Source organism: Streptopelia decaocto (assembly GCF_964273445.1).
Source record: "Streptopelia decaocto genome assembly, chromosome: 7".
In the NCBI taxonomy this organism is placed as follows: Eukaryota; Metazoa; Chordata; class Aves; order Columbiformes; family Columbidae; genus Streptopelia; species Streptopelia decaocto.
In genome coordinates this window covers 19641306-19660006 of record NC_138661.1, presented here as the reverse complement: position 1 = coordinate 19660006, position 18701 = coordinate 19641306, and the positions used below count along the sequence as shown (strand labels likewise).

Sequence of the window (18701 nt, the reverse complement as noted above, 5' to 3'; positions counted from 1 at the left end):
CTGACTCCATCACTTTTGCCTGTTTTTTCCCTAGCATGATACTGTGAGACAGAGAAACCATGAGACACCAACATACTGCTGGTACATAGAATGAAGTGAACATTCTTCCAGAAACTCTATGAAAAGGCCCATATCCATAGTACGATTATCATGAAAGGTAGAGCATGACCACCATCGTCAGCACTGCAGCTCTCTGACATGGAGATTTTAAAAAGCAGCATGTTCAGGGGCAGAATCAAAAGGAAATGAAGTTGCCACCATCACTAACACAGGGCTGACAACCGCCCAGCATGGACACATCTGCGGTGTCTTGCTCTCGGAGCAACATCATGTTCCCACTTACACTTTCAATAGGAGGTGACACTGAGCTTTTAATCAGCACTTTTCCCTGCCAATGCTTTTAGTCTCCGTAGGAAGGAAGTTAAAGCAGCAGCTCTGTTTCAGGTCTATTAAACAAGAGTGTTCTGTGCCACTGTATCCCTGTGTGGCATCTGTTTCTAATGAGGAAACTGAGACATCAGGTGAAAGCAAGAGACCACGTTAGGAATAAATATCACACTATGACATCCAAGACTTGCTTATATCTTCAGGCTGCTTGTATTCCTTCTGGGTTGCCCAGACACTTTGAACGACAGTTGCAGTTTTCTATCCTTTGATGCACTCCAAATCTCCATTCACCACTCCCTTAAAGCTCTGGTAAGCGTAGTGAACTTAAACATTATAGAAAAATCCAGGACTATGCAGAACTGCACACAGTGTTCCACAATTACTTAAAACCAGAACAGTACATTTTGAGAAGTAAATAGAGCTTTGCAGGTAAATTCATGTTATTCTGCTTTCAGAGCACGCTCCCCAACAGAAATAAAACTAAATAGAGAATCTCCTAGTTGACAGAAACGTACAGCATGTAACACATGCTCCTCTTTTATCTGCAGCAGAGGGCACTGGTAATATTTACAGGGTACTGAGCTCCTTGAAGGATTAAAGAAGTGGGATGTGGTCCATAATCTCTTGAAACAAGCAGGCACAGGAAGAAAAAGACATTTCAGATCGACAATGCACTGCTAACATCTCACAGGGCAAAAAACAGCCATCATCACACTTATTATCAGCACATTACTTTAGTGGAAGCTAGCAACTTTTTCAGAGAAAATGCCTTCTAAAATGACCTAATATGGATAACTATCCTCTGCAAGAAGTCTTCAAAGGCATCTGAGGTTTTGATGTAATAAAAGCAAGCAGCACCCTTTCTGCATCAAGCTTCTTGGTGGGCGGGGGGGGGGAAGGGGAGAAAGGGGTGTCAAATGCGAACATTTTGGTGGTAAAATAAGGAATGCTAAACAGAAACATGGTCTACTGGGAGAGGGAGGAGATCCTTCAGCCTCCTAACACTCCAATGCCTGATTGTATAAGAAAAGTGATCAAAAACCTGTCTGACATGTAGGAGGTTGAGTTCCACAAAGAAGGTACAGAAGATTTGCATCTACTGTTCCCAGTTCACCTTGTAACACACAAGAAAAACACCTTCAGTCCTTCATGCTACCACTGAGGACGTTGTCCTTGTAGCCACCATATACGGCACTGAGGAATGTTGGGGGGAAAGGTAAAGATAGCGTGGGGGAGGGAAATACTGGCATGACTTGTGGCTTGGCAGCTAGAACAGTAGAAGAAAATTTAATTGCCTATATGAATTCTATTTATCAAGAAAGCAGGTTCCAGTGAAAACCTATTCAGTTCCATTAACTGTAGACTATGTGGGAAAATCCAGTGAAGTGACAATATACAGCTCCAGCAGAAGAAAAAAATAATTAGGTGTAATACAGAGCTCAAAAGAATAAATGGTACAAAAATATGAAGATTGTTGCATTTTCACGTGGATAAGTACTTGAGTGAGAAGGGTAACAGACATCTGTGAGTATTAAAAGTGCAAATAGCAAAGGAAAATGAAACCAAGGAATGTAAAGAATATCTTTACATTTGCAGATGAGGACATTTTTGTTGCAGAGTTCTACTAGAACTCTCATTAAGAAAAAAATATTGACATCTTACTCATTATGACATTTGAAAGGAGTCTCCGACTTGGATTCGGTAACACCCTACCAAAAACTCCCATTAGCCTGGGGAGTGGGACTTCACGGCTGATTCATTCAATTCAAAGCACTTTGTCTCTCAAGGTAGAATCACAGGTGCTTCATGAAGGACTTAAGCCACCCCACAAGTAAATTCTTGAGCTCAATAAATTTAAGACACATTCTGCAGTTATCAACCTTGCTTTTATCATGAATCGGGCAGAAAAGCTGAACTACCTCCCTCCAGCCCTTACACAGATCATAAACGAAATGATGCTGGTTTAAAATCAATAGCAGAATAGCCACCTACAAAAGTGGAAGCTCTCCACTCCTGTTGTCTCAGCACGCAACTAAGGCAGGGCCCAAAAAATGTACAAGAAAAATTCCTTATTTGGCAAGGAAATGGGCCAAATGATTAATAAGGTCTTCTCAGCCTCCTCCTTCTGCTACAGACTCACCCTGCTGCATTCAGCGAATTTCCTATAATGCTGGCAAAACATTTGTTTAGGATAAAGTATCAGCTAGACAGCAAGAAAAGAGCCTGAAGTTGAACTATTAAGCAGAAATCTTAGACTGAATAGGAAATAGGCAGCTCATGCCAGAGACATTGTGCATCCCAACACAGCTTTATAGATCTCTGCACCGACACTTTAGCGTACACCTCGGCTCAGCACAAAACCTGTCTGATCTCCTGCCAGCAAACACTACCAGTTATTGCTCCCACTACAAGAGCAATCACATTAGAAGGGAATACAACATCCTTAATAGGATTTGCTCTTTGTCATTGTTGCACACTCTTTGAAATGACTGTTAACTCTGTAATCAAGCTGTAAGGCTACAGAGGTGCCCCCATGTGATTTCATATTGGCTGATGTGATAAAGCTTCCCAAGACCTTGGCAGGTGGGTGGCAGTAACAGAGAAATATCTTCCCTTTTCTTACAACTCCTCTGCAACAAAAGCAAAGAAACCTTCTGCAACCAGGGGCAGGACTGATTCACACATACAAGTCTGCCTTGCAGCCACATACCCTGTTGTCCTGTCTTCTGACCTTTTCTAATCCTAGTGTTCTTGGAAAATGGCAGCAGTGTCTATAACTAGCTAAACAACATTCACTTTTTAGCAACAATGAAGTCTTGTATTCTCTATAGACATTTTAATTAAATTATTGTTCATGGATGACAGCAAGGAAGATGACTGCATTTCCCAGCAGGAGCTGAGCAAAGTCAAGCTAAGCCTAGACTGTTCTTTACTTTCCCCCATACTATATTTTGGGGGTTGGTGGTGGTTGTTTTTGTTGTGTATTTTTGTTTTGTTTTAAACAGTCATTTTGGTATTATCTTCTCTGTCTTTGACCATCAAGTGTTCCCAGACCATGGCTGCACAACATTAGCCTCGTGTACTAGGTTCTGTTTTCTCTTGCAAACCCTCAAATTAGTGCTGTACTGAGCCATACTCTGACACAGTTCTGCAATTTGAAATGCATTGATGAGCACAGTAAAAACAAAAATACTGTTTTCCTGCTCTCCATGACATTTTAACTCTCCATCAGGTACACTCCATACCAACAGAAACAGCATTTAAAAAAAAAAAAAAAAGTCACAGTAACAATTATTTTTAGGTTACTTCTGTCTCCACTTTCCAGAGATATGTCTGGGTTCAGCCTGAGGTGTACAGAAGTAAAGGACGGGTTTAATGCACTACTTGCAAAGCTTCTTGGAGCCCCCTGACATAACTGATGTTTGCTTTCTGTATCTGTTTCTAACCTTATCTGAAAGTATTTCCTTGAAGGGAAAAACACTGTTTTACAGTTGCTTGTCTTAGACACTATTGAAAACCACACAGAAGTATCTTGGCATGCAGTGAAAGCTTGGCAGTGCTGCTGCAACACACATTTTCCTCTGCCCAAGTGCTAGTAGGTTCTAGAAACAACACCTTTATTGTTTCAGTGACACTCGAGCATAAATGGAATGAACATTTCTGGTGGCAAGAGGAACTTGCTCATGCCAACTTTTCCTGCATTACCAGTACGGGCAGGATGATTGCTTAGGTTCCAGCCACACACAAAAAGCATTTACCTTTAACTAAGACATCCTTGTTAAGAACATGGATAAACATTTGCATTTCACTTCTGTTTCAGCAAGCCCTGACATTAATTGGCATGCGATATTTCTTCTCATCAAGTATCAAAGTTTAATATGCTCAAAACCTTAAAATAGCTACTTGATGATTTTGCTACAAGCCTAGCAAATATTTTAAAATGAGGGGGTTTTTTTACAACCTTGTCCCCCCACTGCCAGCACACACTAGACTTTTATGAATGTAGTGCTTACAAGGGGCTTAAAAACAAAACAAAACAAAAAAAACAACAACACTGAAGTGAGGATAATAAGGTCTCCAAACACTGTGCCTCTTTGGTCTTGCTGCTGAAACCATCACAGACAGCATTAATTATAGTGGCTGTTTTCATAATATGCACACCCCTCCAGAAAATGGACTCTGGATAGAAACTTCACAGAAGCCAGTGAAAATGTAAGTGAAAACAACAAACCTGCTGCTATCATGCAATTAAACAGATTCCATAAAGAAAGAGCAGACCACTACCACTCCAAATCCAAGCCTAAACTAGAAATTTACTTTTGATACAGTGAAACCAGGAGGTGACTGCAAAAGGAGCCATCATCAGTAGCCTGAAGTAATAGTAATAGTTTGTCCTTCATTTTGAAGGAATTTTAAAACCCCAAGAACTGCTCATCATGACAAACCACAGCCATGGGGTGGCAGAGAAGGGACAGAATTAACCTCGATGCAGTGTTTGTGTAGGTAGCAGCACACAGCTGGCTACTGGAAGACGGTATTTCCAGGGTAATTCGTATATACTGGGCGTGATGGCCTGGAAAATATGACTAGCTCTATGGGATTTCTCCCCATCTTTTAAAGTTGAACCCTTAAGTTTAGGGGAAGAAAAAAAAAATGCAAGCATGTTTGAAGCCAGATTTGAAAGGATGCTCAAAGTAAAGCAGCCTTATTTAAACTTTAGAAGTATAATACATCTATACAGTACTGGTTCCATACGTAGAAACAAATTTTGAGCTAAATCTCATAAGACTAGTACTCAGCAGTTTTGCATGACTGGCCCTTAAATACAATTTAATTCCCTTCACTAAATTGGGAGGGGGAGGGAACCAACACACACAGAGAACATAGCAAAATGTATATTAAAATGTATATTGAGCACTAAAAATTGTTTTATCAACTGCACAAGTCCTAATACATATGGATTTTGAGATTTGTTAATGAGGACTGTTTGGCCATTCAGTAACTCAGAAAAAAACTCTTCCAACCCAATTAAGCTAATGTCAAGCATATTTATCAGGAATCGCAATGAGAAAACTGTCAGCTTTCTTGCTGGAGAAAACCAAGACCCATTTACAGAAGCATTCTGCACAAATAAAGGGTTTTAAAGTGTTTTATTTGTCCATTTGGAATGATTAGTATTTATAATCAACAACATAAATCCACCCCTCAATGAAAGATCTGACAGCTTGTTATTGCCAAACATATTACAGCCTGCTGAAGGGTGAATAATTACAGACATATAAAGATGAATAACATTATATCACCATTAAATCACTTACTCTTTTCATAACAGTTTAATCCTCTAACATTATAAATTAAGATTAGAAAAAAAAAATCAAAACTTCCAGTGGTAAAATCATTGTGTTTAGCACACAATATAACAGTACAGTTTATTACACTAGTGCATTAAAAGGTAAAAAAACTGGATAGCTCCTTTGGAATAACTGCATGACTGCTGATCTCCTTACAAAAATGCTGCCTGCAGCCACACAAGCTACCAGGAAGTCTCCATGAAGTATCCTAGTAGGAAAATCCACCACAGCTAAAACATTGTTCTGAGAATTACTGCTCCTATATCCATATTACTTGAATATGAGGACCTAAAATTGGATTCCTTCACACCCAGAGTTACCAGTGACTTCCCTTCTGAAATCAAACAAGTAATGAACAGATTTGCTTCCATATTTCAACCACCAAGTGGAAGTGAAGTGAAAAAATGGCTTTTGTTTTTCAACCAGTTAAGTAAATAGTTACTTAACATGTGGAAACCCTCTACAACAGTTTTAAAGTTTAGTGCTTTGGACAATTTTTCAAGGTTACTAGCGTATATAAAACTTGCTTGTATAAATTATTCACAACCAATCAATATCAATACAGTTGCTAAAAGATAAAACATTTTTACATATCAGAGATGGAATGTGGAGATGTCTTCTCCAAAAGCTAATTTGGAAGATAACCTTTACAAAAGTTGTCCAGTAATGGCTTGTATTACATTAACTCTATATAAGATGACAACTTCGAAGATGAAGTTAATATTTACTGGAATCAGCATTCAAAGAGGATCAGAATAATACTTTGTATAAATCAAAGTATACTGCAAATCTGTTTCTCAAATATATTGCCTGCTACAGATAGCTGCACACAGCTACTGGTGCCCTCTCAAGTCTGTGGAACTATTTGCTTGTCAATTAAAAAGGATGTGAATGTGAAAAGTAGATAGACACAGGCTTGTTTCAAATTGACCAAGAACAAATAGGAAAAATTCATAAGCCAACCGAATTTGGAATGTGTGGGATGAAAAATCTCATTCAGTACCTCTTAGTCTCAATGAATTTTCTTTGTAGTACATTAACTTGGAAAAAAAAAAAAAAAGGAATCCCTTCTTTCTCAACAATCTGAAATTCCCTTTCAACTTCACTCTGTCATGCCTAGGAAAAGTTTAAAAACAGACACACTCATGTCAATACCACTGCCTGGCACTCTATGCAATTCTGTCTGCGTCTCTCTTACCTTATGAATAGATTGCAAGCTCTTAAGGGCAAAGACTTTTTAAAATTTTATTCTATACTAGGATATGATAGCATCCATATCTCCTCTGTTCTACAGTAATACAATAAGCTAAACAACATTGTTGTGCTTCAACTATTTTCTGCTCTAAGCTTTACCTGCATCAAAAGTGAGAGAAGGTTCCCAAGTTTCTAACAACAAAAGGCCAATTTTTCCACATGCGTCTCGACACGAAAGTAAGCACTCTGCTTGCCAGCATCCATGATGCAAAGTTTATACTCTTTGCACTATGCAAAAAGCCCCACAAGGCTATCATTAATGAACTGCAAGTCATGGCATCTTTTAATCCATTTCAATCCTTTACTTGGAAAGAGGAGGTAGTTTCAAAGTAAGGCACATCTGGCACTGTCTGCCCAGCCATAAGGCACATTTCCATTCCACTGAAAATATAGGCTATTTTAAGGCTGGCAATGAAAGCTGGAAGAAGTAACCAAATGCGCTTGGAGTGCTGTAATGTAGCTGAAAAACATACGAAACAAACCAGGTACTTCATCCATATGAAATCTGAAAAGGACAGACCTAAGAAAGTATGGGGCAACTGTCTCATAAGGCTTACTGGCACTTAGTTCTTTCTTTCAGAGTGAAAGGAATGGACACAATCCTGTTAAAAATGCAGCCTGAGATGGCACTGTCCTCTGTTAACTTCTAAACTTATCTTAGAAGTGAGCCGGGAAGTTAAAATGTTATTAAGAGATATTTAAATCAATTGGGTTTGTTTTCATTGTTACCTTGAACTAAAATCTAACCCGAAAAATCCCACAGCAACCAGGGGATAAAGCTACAGTCATGTCGATACCCATTCAAGTAAACCTTTAACAAATAATGACAGAATTCAGATTCCTTGCCAACAGATCAATCTCAGCATAACATTAAGTTGTCCTCAAAGTCTGAACTGACGCTTATTCAAAGTAATATGAGAACTGAGGTCTCCAAATGCAGAAGCCACCTCAGCTAGCTTCAACATGAAAGTTGTCAAACTGTGCAAACTCAAATGAGCGAGTTCCAATAGCAGCCCAGCCATTAGTTGGTTTAGAAATGGTGACATTCTCCCAGAGTGGGTAACCATTTAGCAGTCCTGAGGCAGAAGTGCCCTGTCAAAAAGAAGAAAAAGTTAGCTTTGTAAAATGCAGTGATTAAGTGTGTTGACAACGAGCCTATTCACATGGGAGAAGAGACAAGGCAGAAAGATGTTCAGGCAACTTTGAACTACATTTCACATATTTTATATGCAGAAGTGATTCTAAATATTGCTTAGAATCCTCCAGTGCCCATCAGCTCTGTGAAACAGATCTAATGCCTTTACAGGGAACATATAAAAGGTTCATCTTCCCCTAACGCACAGCTTTGCAAACTCAATGTAGAACCTGAAAGGTAAACTGGCTTTTCCACTTGTGTCAGGCTCCCTCAAACAGCCCAATTATCTTAAGGGGACACAATACACCTGGCACTGTTTCTGCAGAGTTAGGCAAAAGTCAAAAGCAAAGAGAGATGTATTTTAGTCATTAAGCAGGGAAGAACAGAGGACAACAGAGCTTTCAAGTGTCACGTTGCTCTTCAAATTAAAAATGCCTTCGGGAAAAGTTACAAATTATCCCAACAGTGTTCCACTGAACAGTATTTAGGAAAAAAGTACTTCTGTTTATTTGTATTTCTTAATCTGAAAGACAATTACAAGCACAGGTAAAAGCAAAGAATACTTTTAAAAAACAAGTCAGCATGAGAATTCTTTAAAGAGGGCCCTACACCTCTGTCATTGTATCAAAGACATATTTGGTACAAAATATTTTAACAGCACAGAGAGAAGATTGCAGCATCACAATTTCAAAATTATCACCACCATTTTGTATTTTAAATTATTTATGTTGATCTTCAGTACTGCAGGTTAGCAAATGTCCTGGCCAATTTTACAGATGGCAATCGCTCCCATAAGCATGGGAGTACAAATTCCAAAACTAAACTACATCCTTTCCAGCAAATACCTCAGGTATGAGTGTCCTTTCATCTCTCAATGTGAACGCACAAAAGAAAAAAACAGTTTCTAATACTCACTCACATTTTAGGATGAGAGAAAGACTCAGTGCATAATTTTAAAAGAGAGTTTGCTTCAGCAGATGATCTCCCCAGCTAGGATTCAAGCTTCCCCACATTTCAGGCCATGTTACAGTTGCAAAGGTTACATTAGGCAAAGGGATAAAGCATTCAAGAGAAGAACTTAAACCTTTCTAGTTAGTTGCACCAGTGTCTCATCCAGCTAAGTGCATAGGTACCTTTAAAGTAGAGCTTAGGACTACTCCTCTCACCAAGTGGCCAAAAAGGGGGAAGGAAAAAATGTGGGCAGGCTTCTCATACAAGTTTCATACTTTTAAAAAAGAGTTTATTTTCTTGGTCCAGTGGACCTTTTCTGATTAGCAACATGATGATCATAGGTACAATTTCAGACAGCTGACATGTAAGGATGTTTATATCCACAATGAATTTGACATTCTTGATAAACCTAGGGTTGGTGCATGTATTTTTGTATAGGTATGTATGTGTGATATCCATTTGTTTCTGTCTTTAATTATGCTAAGCAGCTACAAATGAGTGCAACTAAAATGCTCATTATGAAGATAGCTTCAAAAGCATTCTGAAGAATTGTTGCTGCTATATTCTAAAAGTGCTTTGGGTTATAGTGGCCTAAATTGGGATTTTTTTAGGAGTAACATATAAGGACTTCATGATGTAGGCATGAGATAACTTATTTTTATTGCTCTAATCAATATTTTGATATCTGGGCTGTGGCCCAATTTACAACTCTATGCCTATGCTTTTTCAGTACAGGAAAGAAGGATGGCAGCTCATGTGAGTTCCCCAGTCCTTAACTAGCACCACATACAAGGCCTTAGCATGAAAAGGGAATTGGTGGGAGTCAGACTGGTAAAATGGGACAGTTTAGTAGTTCATTGACAGCCTTCAGAACAGGAAGTCAGGTCATGATCTTTTCCTCAGATTAAATGAAAGCTTTGTTTGCCTCTCTAGCCCTCCTATCTCCAGCTTTCAACTCATCTTTACAGTTATTTTCTATACTCTCTCTGGTTTCTCAAGATATCTTTAAAAATACAGGTGGCAGAACTTTGTATGGTTTTTAAAACTGGTTTAAAATAACAGAGATATTATGTTTTAGATAGGACAAACTAATGCAAATACACAGTCAACAATACAGCGTAGTTTGTCTAGGCCATTCAGGACTCGAAGTTTCATAACTGGTTTTCTAGTTTTTTGCCTGTGTCCTTACCTGAATGTTGAGAGTAAGGGTGTGCCATGCATTATCCCGGACGCCGGAAAGTCCTTTCATTAATATTTCTTCTCCAGCTGCAAAACATGCTTAAGGTTAACTAAGTGTTACTTCACCCCCTTGTTGAGACTGACAGAAAAATACCAAGACAACAAAAGGAAAAAAGTACCTATCATCCAGAGGAGTGACATCTTACCAATTTCAACTGCAGCATGGAAGGCCTAACATGCAAACCTGGACTCTACACGATCAGTGCATTCTCCTATTTTGCCAGGACTGTTTTTCCACTGAAATCTCCAAAGATCCTGGGAATTTCACCTGAGAAAAGGATTCTCTCTATGGAGAGTATCAGTTCATGAAGCATGACAGTAGCTATTACTCCGTTTATTCTGTAGATCTCCTGGCTTATGTGCTGGAACTTTTTTTAAATCAGAGGGTTTGAGATGCCACATCACTATGTTGCTTAGTTCTAGTCAAAATGTAGGCTAAGCAAAAATTGGGTGTGACTGACACATGGATGGAAGACCTGAAAAAAAATTAAATGCTCCAAGTAGAATCTTCAATTATTCAGTACATAGTTTTAGCTGAAAGCTAATTCAACATTCAGTATCCCTTCTAGAAAAATAAAGATCACTGGCAATAGCTGTACAGAAAAAAAAACACCTATCATGCTGTGTAACAAGTGTCTCAGTCTGAAATAATGAGGTGGTTAATCAAACTTCTCTCATTGCACCTATGAAAAATTATTTTTGACAGCCTGAGAAACTAATTGGGTAATGGCGTTACATCTTATTAAAAATAAATACTGAGTCAATCCTAAACATGAGTATGTTTTTTCATACAGATGAAATTTAAGTTGTGGAGTTAGACCTTGTGAAGTTTCCCTAGGCAGCACAAGTATGCTAAGGAACAATGTAAAGCCTTCTTTATGCTATCCATCCATGGTAAAAAAAAAATGAAAGAAAAACAACCCACAAAAAAAAAAGGGGGGGGAGAAATGAGAAACTACCACTACCGAATGTAAGAAGAGGCAATTTTTAAGGTCCAGTACAGTGTGAAACAGGACATTATAGCCTATATTCACATTAGATATACTGTAGATCTAGAAGTTGCATTTGACTCATCAAAAACTATTGAAACTTTATTTATCTTTATTTATCACAGAATCACAGAAAGGTTGGGGTTGGAAGGGACCTCTGGAGATCGTCTAGTCCAACCCACCTGCTAAAGCAGGCTCACTTAGAGCATATGCATGAAGTGACATGAAAAGCATTTAAGCAATAAAACCTCCCACTATTTCAAATAAAAAAAAAAAAAAAACAAACTTTTAGCTATTGATGAAGCGTTGACATACAGTCTTTCACGTGCCTGTCAAGTGCTCTATAGATGTACACATATGAACGTTAGTGACACAAGTAGACTGAGCTGGACTAACAGCAGAATGCATCATTTGTGCAAACACTCCGCCACTCATCATCACCTAAGCTGGGTGTATGTACATTGATTTGCACTGCTCTACAAGACAGGCCACTGCATTTCAAGCAGGCTTTTCTTTTTAGGTGTAGTATAAGAATACAGATCAAAGCTTTCTGTAATTAATATTGTATCACAATATTTATGAAAAGCAAAATAATTTACATTTGCTAGCGTAAAATACATTTTGTCAGCAGAAAAAAAATTAAAAAAATCCAGAAAGCTGAGACTGAGAAGTGGACCAACCAGAAGCCTTCAGATGTTCTCTTTATATAAAAAACGTGGCCATCATTAGAGCACATTGGGCTAAATCCATAGTGATGACAACTGAATTACAAAATATTAACGTTAGTCATTTTTTTCAAGACTATCAAAATGACATGTCCCTGTGTCAGCAACCGCTTTAGCAAAGAGCTGCTTACCTAGGTCACCAGTGACTTGGTAGGTGCCATCTGCAAAAACCCAGAAGAAAACGCCTTTGGTACGTCGAACATATATCCCACCATTGTCAACTCTTCCTGCAATAAACACGCCCCCATCACGTGGTTTTTCTATGTAGATGTCACAAGTGACTGTAATGTTTACCCTATAAGAGAAGTTTAGTGTTTTAAGAAGCAAGGAATCAATGTTTTTCAGTAGACAGTAGGTAGAAGAGTATTCCCTATGTAGTACAGCAATCTTTTTGAGGAACGATTTGGCAATCTAATTGTGACCTACAGGTGCAAGATGCACAGGACTTGTCTAGACTGGTTGTTTCCCACCTGTGAGTCCATAGGTCTTCCTAAGAAAAGCAGTTCCTCTCAGAAACTAACAACAAAAAGTCTATTGTCAGCAACTTTCAATTAATTATTAAAAAAAAAAAAAAAACAGACACAGAAGGCTTGCATCTCCACAGTCTGCAAAATGAAAAATTATTTTTAAATAACTGCATCAAATCCAAGATTCAAGGCCAAGTCTTAAGTAATGCAGATACCCTGCTCAAAAAAAACTTTTTTTAAACAATATGTTCAAACAAGTAGAAATTATTTGATTTTCCTAAGGTGATATTTCAGCTCACAGTAAAGTGCCTGTTATACATATAATGACAACTGTAAAGGAGACTAAAGCACCTAGAAAATTTACACTTCTCCCACCCTGAAGTTGCACTACAAGCCTCTTAACAAGACCGATTAAAAGCATTCTTTGCCTTTGTTAATGTACATTCAAATTAAAAACCTACATCCCACTTCTGAAAGGACTTGCAATATGGATACAGCCACATGGTTGCGTATTTAGGAAGTTCACAGTTATCTATAATTATTTACAGAATATGAAAGACTTTCTATGACATCAGCTCAGCTGGTAACAATCTCCACACCCCTTACATAGTAGTAAGAATAGCCTGAGATTTCATTCTAGCATAATGGTATTAGAAGTACCATATTCTTGAATACATATTCATGACAGAAACAAGATTTCTTTCTCGCCTCCCTATGTATTAAACAAGAGATTGCCGCATCTTGCTTAGGCAATTATAAAGAGATTGGAAGTAACATTGAATGAGTTTAATAGAAACATTTTCAGGATACAGCTAAGTTCAATAAAATCAGAGCAAAACATCAACAAATTCAGGAGTAGAAACAAAAAGTTTTCACAAGCACAAGATTAAAATCCAAACTAAACCCACCTAAATAATCCTGAAATTTAATCATAATAAATTGTCATTGGTGACAGAAGTCAGATACTCCACAAAGAACGATATTTCAGAGCAAGATTGGTTCAGTATTTCAAGAGTTGAAAACATCAACAAGATGAGGCCCGAACTGAGGATGAAGCAAACAATTCAGAGGGCTTGAAACTGAAGACTATCATTATGAAAAGTTACAGATCAGTAAAACTTGAATAATCAGCTGAATATTCAGGAAACACACTTGTTTCTGAAAACACGATGAAAAATCAGAAATAAATGGAATAAAAATGAAATAACAGGAAGTTTTTAGGAATCTCAGTACAGTAATTTAAGAATACACCCTGTGTAGTCAATGAATATCATCTACTCAATATGGGAAAGTTTATTATAGGGGGAATACGAGACCTTACTTAACAGAGCACTGCAGAAGAAAACATCAAGTAACTGAAGAACAACCTCCAGCTACAAGACGGTGATATTATTCCCGCCTTCAGAGCAAAGTGATTCATTCAGTTGTCCAGGTTAGCAATTAAAAGCAAGAAACACGTTCTGAAAAAGCATTTGGGGGATCAATGATCCAAGCAAAGTGAAAAAAACATGACAGGATGTCTATTTTAAAGAGTATGTCAAAAGAATTTAAGCTAGACTTTCGAAGAAGAAAATGCTTTAAGCATAAAGTTTATTACTAGTTACTATTACTAAACCAATTAGTTAACAGGCTCTTTCCCATTAAAAAAAAATACATATATATATACATACATGCTAAAATATGCTGCTTGATTACAGGTCCTAGAAAGAATTGTGATCATAACCATACTCTCATCCATCTAGAAAGTATCAGTTACATTTACACAGAAATAAAACTGTTTTAAGTAGCAGCTGAATCAAATCCATCCAGTTCCAGGAACTGCTCAGAAGATGGCAGTCTGCAACAGCATAACTGAATTAACTCCCAGACTATTTATTTGATATGGGATTGATCAAATCTTTAACAATCAAAACAACTCAAAATTAAGTAATTAAAACTGAATCGAGTTTTTTTTTGTTCCATCTAAAAATATATCAAAACTCAGTGCACACTCAAAATTAGAATTTTGACTTGATCTTTCTAGTACACCAAACCAGATCCATTATTCTGAAAAAAAAAATGTTCCAAGACAGTGCAGCAGTGGGCCAAGCTACCAAGAGATCTGTTGGACTTTCCATCTTCGGATGTTTTTAAGACTCATTTAGACAAAGACACAGCTGATCGTAGAGTTGGCAACAGCCTGTAGCAAGGCTCACTGACTTTCGGTAGTCCCTTTAAGTCATCATTTCTACATGTCTACAGAGAGACGTAATGCAGAAGCCCTCTGTTCAAGAGAAATGAGGCTTGAGACAGATTAACAGATCGTAACTCACACTGGTAAGGAGGACATTTCCCCAGATGTCACTACAAAATAGTATTTACCTACCACTGAAAACTTCCTATGACACTGATGGTCTGGTCTGCGTCAGAAGCCCAAGTAATGGGTCGCTGAACCACCACCTGGCGGAGCGTGAACACATGAGCTCCTGGGTCAGAAGCATTGATGAAGTATTCAAATACTCCTGTCTGATCCGCAAAATTTGGGGCTTCACTGAAAGGTGGATTACCTGTTCAGAAAATAAAATATATATCAACACCGAAACATTATTTTTCTTTTGTGTATTTTTGTTTTCAGAAATTTCCTCTGAAAATATTCTCCATAATTTTGACTCATTCTGTCAAAGCACAGTCTCCAAAGGTGAAGTTTTTGGAGTTAGAAGGTGATTTTAGTTTTGGTTTTGTTTTTATGCAGACCCCAGCTTTTGCAAACACATGAACAAAGTAAATCATCATCATGATTTGGATTGAGAATTTTTAAACTGTTATCAACCACCCAGTTAAGACATAGACTTAAATACACCTCATTGCAAGTGAAGTATACTGGCATAAGTTGTTGGAGAAGCAGGTATAAATAAAAATAAAACACATTCAGACTACTATATGTTGCTTACATTAGATGACTCAAGTAACATAATTATTGTTGCCTTTCTACATTAAGACTATAGCTGTGTGTGAATTAAGTGTTCGGATAAGAGAATTCTGACTTACGAATATTGAAATCATCTTTGTAATTTGAAGGAAAGGGCTGAGGTGGTGGAGGCTCTTGGCAATGACATTTCTGCCCTGTCTTGAGTGTGGTTAAAGTGTAGACTTCATCCACATTTAGATCTAATGAAAAACTTCCCTTCTGTACCTGGAATTAAAGAATGCTCAAGCTGCAAAAATCCAACAACTAAATCATAAAATGCCCAATTTCCTGAATTAAAGGAGGATCCTCCGAAGTTCTGATTTAAGGCACAAATCTCATCTTCTTGCCTCAGCATTTAATATCTATTAACTATTTTGAAAACCCTTCCCCCCCCAAAATCTTTATTACCTCCAGGTAAGCTTGTATATAGCTAGTAAAACTGCAGTCAAATGGAGACAATAAAACTTGCCCTAATTATGCAGTTTAGGCATGAAAGTCTAGGAGTTCAGCAAAGGGGGAAGAAATACCTGAAAAATACCTGAAATTACAAAGAGACTACAATTAAAACTGGTTGACTTACCTTCACAGGATGGAGTTGATGGAAAAGACTAGAGTTTCCAGATTCAAAACCAAGTCTGGAATGCCACACTTGAAGAGTTTCCACCTTACACTATAATGAGACAAAATATTTAAAAAAAAAAAAAAAAAACACCACACACAAACACCACACAAAAAAAACACCACAAACAAACAAACCAACACCACACCAGACACACTTGAATATCACTTGAATATTCACCTTGAGAAACACCAATACTCTAAGGGTGTCTCTTTTTTTATTTCAGAACTGCTGATTACATTGGAGGCCACCACTCTATTCAGCTAGCCATTACATGTAGCTTATGTTTTTGCAGATTTTATGTCAATAAGCCATTGTCCTACCACGCAGTAATGCTGCTTATAAAGACAGAAAGCATTACAACACATATGCAATTTTTAGCTTCCCTATTACCAACAGCAGTATCCCTATAACACAAGCGCTCTGCCTAGGAGCAACGAGGCTAAAATAATCTCCTGTTAATTTCACTTTAATGAGACATTTCCTTTAGTTGCTGGTTCTTCAATATTCACTTTTGAGCAAAGTACTTTGCTTACAGATCTCCAAACTTCTGTGATACTATGGCCTATCAAGTACATTAGTTACAGATTTTAATCACATCTAACTCATACAATTTTTTTTAGTTACTCAAATGAACAACAAAGCAAGCAACCTAGAGTTTGGTTTGGCTAAGCTGTCTGATACTTCCCCCAAAGGGAGCTGTATATCAGAAGTGATGCTCAACTACTTTTCCTAAGCAAACCATTTTATTGCCAAAACCATTTTCTAAATGAAAAGAAACTAATGCAACCAAAAAAACAAATTCCAATTAAACACACACTTTCAATTTCTGAAAAGTAATTATCCAAATCAACCAACAGAGATTCACTCCAGTTTACACCATGAAAGGACTGTTCACATTTCAGAGAAATTCAGTTTACCAAGATTAAAAAAAACAAAACAACACAACCACAAAACAAAAAACAAACAAACAAAAACACAAGCAAACAACAACAACAACAACAAAATACACACACACAAGAAACACCACAAAAAACAAACAAAAGATACAGTATACAATCAACTCCAATTACTGCCCTGGCAAGGAGCTGACAACAGCTAGTAAGGTCACAGCCATGCTGGCCAGTCAAACTATGTCAGCACGTCAGAACACTGAGACTTGGAATAAATCCTAAACAAAAATCCAATTGCATTTCTGTTCTAGAAAATTTCTTCTTTCTTCAATATACAGATGATTAGACTGGGAGGTAGTAATTTTACAAATTTGGTTACAGCATTACATTTCATGGTAAAATCAGAACTCGAATCCTTAAAACTTTGCCAGGTGAGTATCAACCTCTAGGACTGAAGGTAAAGAACTCAAATTTCTTGCTAACCTGTCATATTGTCTTGCATGTATTTGACTACAGACATAAATTCATTTTACAAGACCAATCAAGTGTATTCAAAACCTACTTACAAACGACCCTTTGAGGTAGAAAGTTGCCCTCTGAGCTGTCACATTGAAACGAGGCAGCGGAGGCCTGATACATTGAGAGTGATTATGAGTCTGAAGGAAAAAAAAAGCGTAACAGCAGGAACATACATTACTGGAATACATCACACGGTAATGTTCATTAAAACATACAACATTAATTGAAATTTAAAAAGCAACATAGGATCAATTTGCAACTATTTATTTCACTGTTATCTTAATGATAATTGCAATACTACTAGCTTAATTTTATTTTGAATACTACTTAAAAAAAGCACAATTTAATTTCCTCTTAGAGTGTCTATTATATTAAAGCTAATTGGTGATATAAAGACGACATATACATTGGTCTCCAAGAAGATCCAAGTAGCTATTCAAAGTTTAGACAGAAAAAAAGGACCTCTAGTGGTCTCACTGACAAAGCTACAGACATAAAACAACATATTAACAGATCCTGAACTACACAAATCAAAACATAAAAAAACCCATTTCCTTTATCTTTCTAGCTCATTGGAATTGCTGATGCACATACCATAGTTTCTATGATTATGGTAAGGTTTCCTAGGCCATCTGTCAGAGCCACAAAACTGCCACCTCCTTCTAAATGTCCATCCACTTGCAAGTATGACCAGCCAGGCTGAGTAAATTGCGTTGTGTGTGCTGAGACAGAACAGAAAAAAACCATAAGAAAATATATTTTTTTTTACATGAAATAAACAGTTGAGCCAAAGCAAGCATAAAGTGGTCATCTCATAAGTAAGGTTTTCAGCATGCGAGAGTGCCAAAGAAGAATATGACATAGATCATTAAAATCCTGAGCAACACAGAAACAACTGCTCAGTTGTTCTGAACTGTTCATATGACAGTACGGTCATTTTTCTTAACACTTTTACATATACAGGTCATCAGCAGAAGAATAAAACTGAAAGCTTTTGCCTTGTTCGTCCTTTACAGCATTGCATACACTACCTGCCCTACTGAGCTGCGGCACAAACAGTAGCACACTACAGGACTAGACAGAGCAGCCAGTGAATCCACATGCCCACAGACACAATATGAACATAATTCCCTTTTCCCCAAGCAAGGGAAGTGCTGACTTACACAAGCAGGTCAAGAATACAGAAGTTCTTTGTTCCCTTTTCTCAAACTGAGAGCTATCAAGT

General features: G+C 37.5%; 1 protein-coding gene across 2 annotated transcripts in view; it reads right to left on the bottom strand.

The window, feature by feature from the left end:
* Positions 1-5520: 5520 nt before the first annotated feature.
* Positions 5521-18701, bottom strand: part of GALC (galactosylceramidase) — a 40356-nt gene continuing 27175 nt past the window's right edge. For both annotated transcript variants that reach the window (XM_082059096.1, XM_082059095.1), the window contains exons 10-17: positions 18071-18198; positions 17524-17613; positions 16026-16115; positions 15526-15670; positions 14864-15044; positions 12163-12326; positions 10268-10344; positions 5521-8084 (exon numbers count right to left, since the gene is read on the bottom strand). In XM_082059096.1, the coding sequence (XP_081915222.1) occupies positions 7941-8084; positions 10268-10344; positions 12163-12326; positions 14864-15044; positions 15526-15670; positions 16026-16115; positions 17524-17613; positions 18071-18198 (1019 nt within the window). In that variant the 3' untranslated portion in view covers positions 5521-7940. The remainder of the gene's footprint in view (positions 8085-10267; positions 10345-12162; positions 12327-14863; positions 15045-15525; positions 15671-16025; positions 16116-17523; positions 17614-18070; positions 18199-18701) is intronic.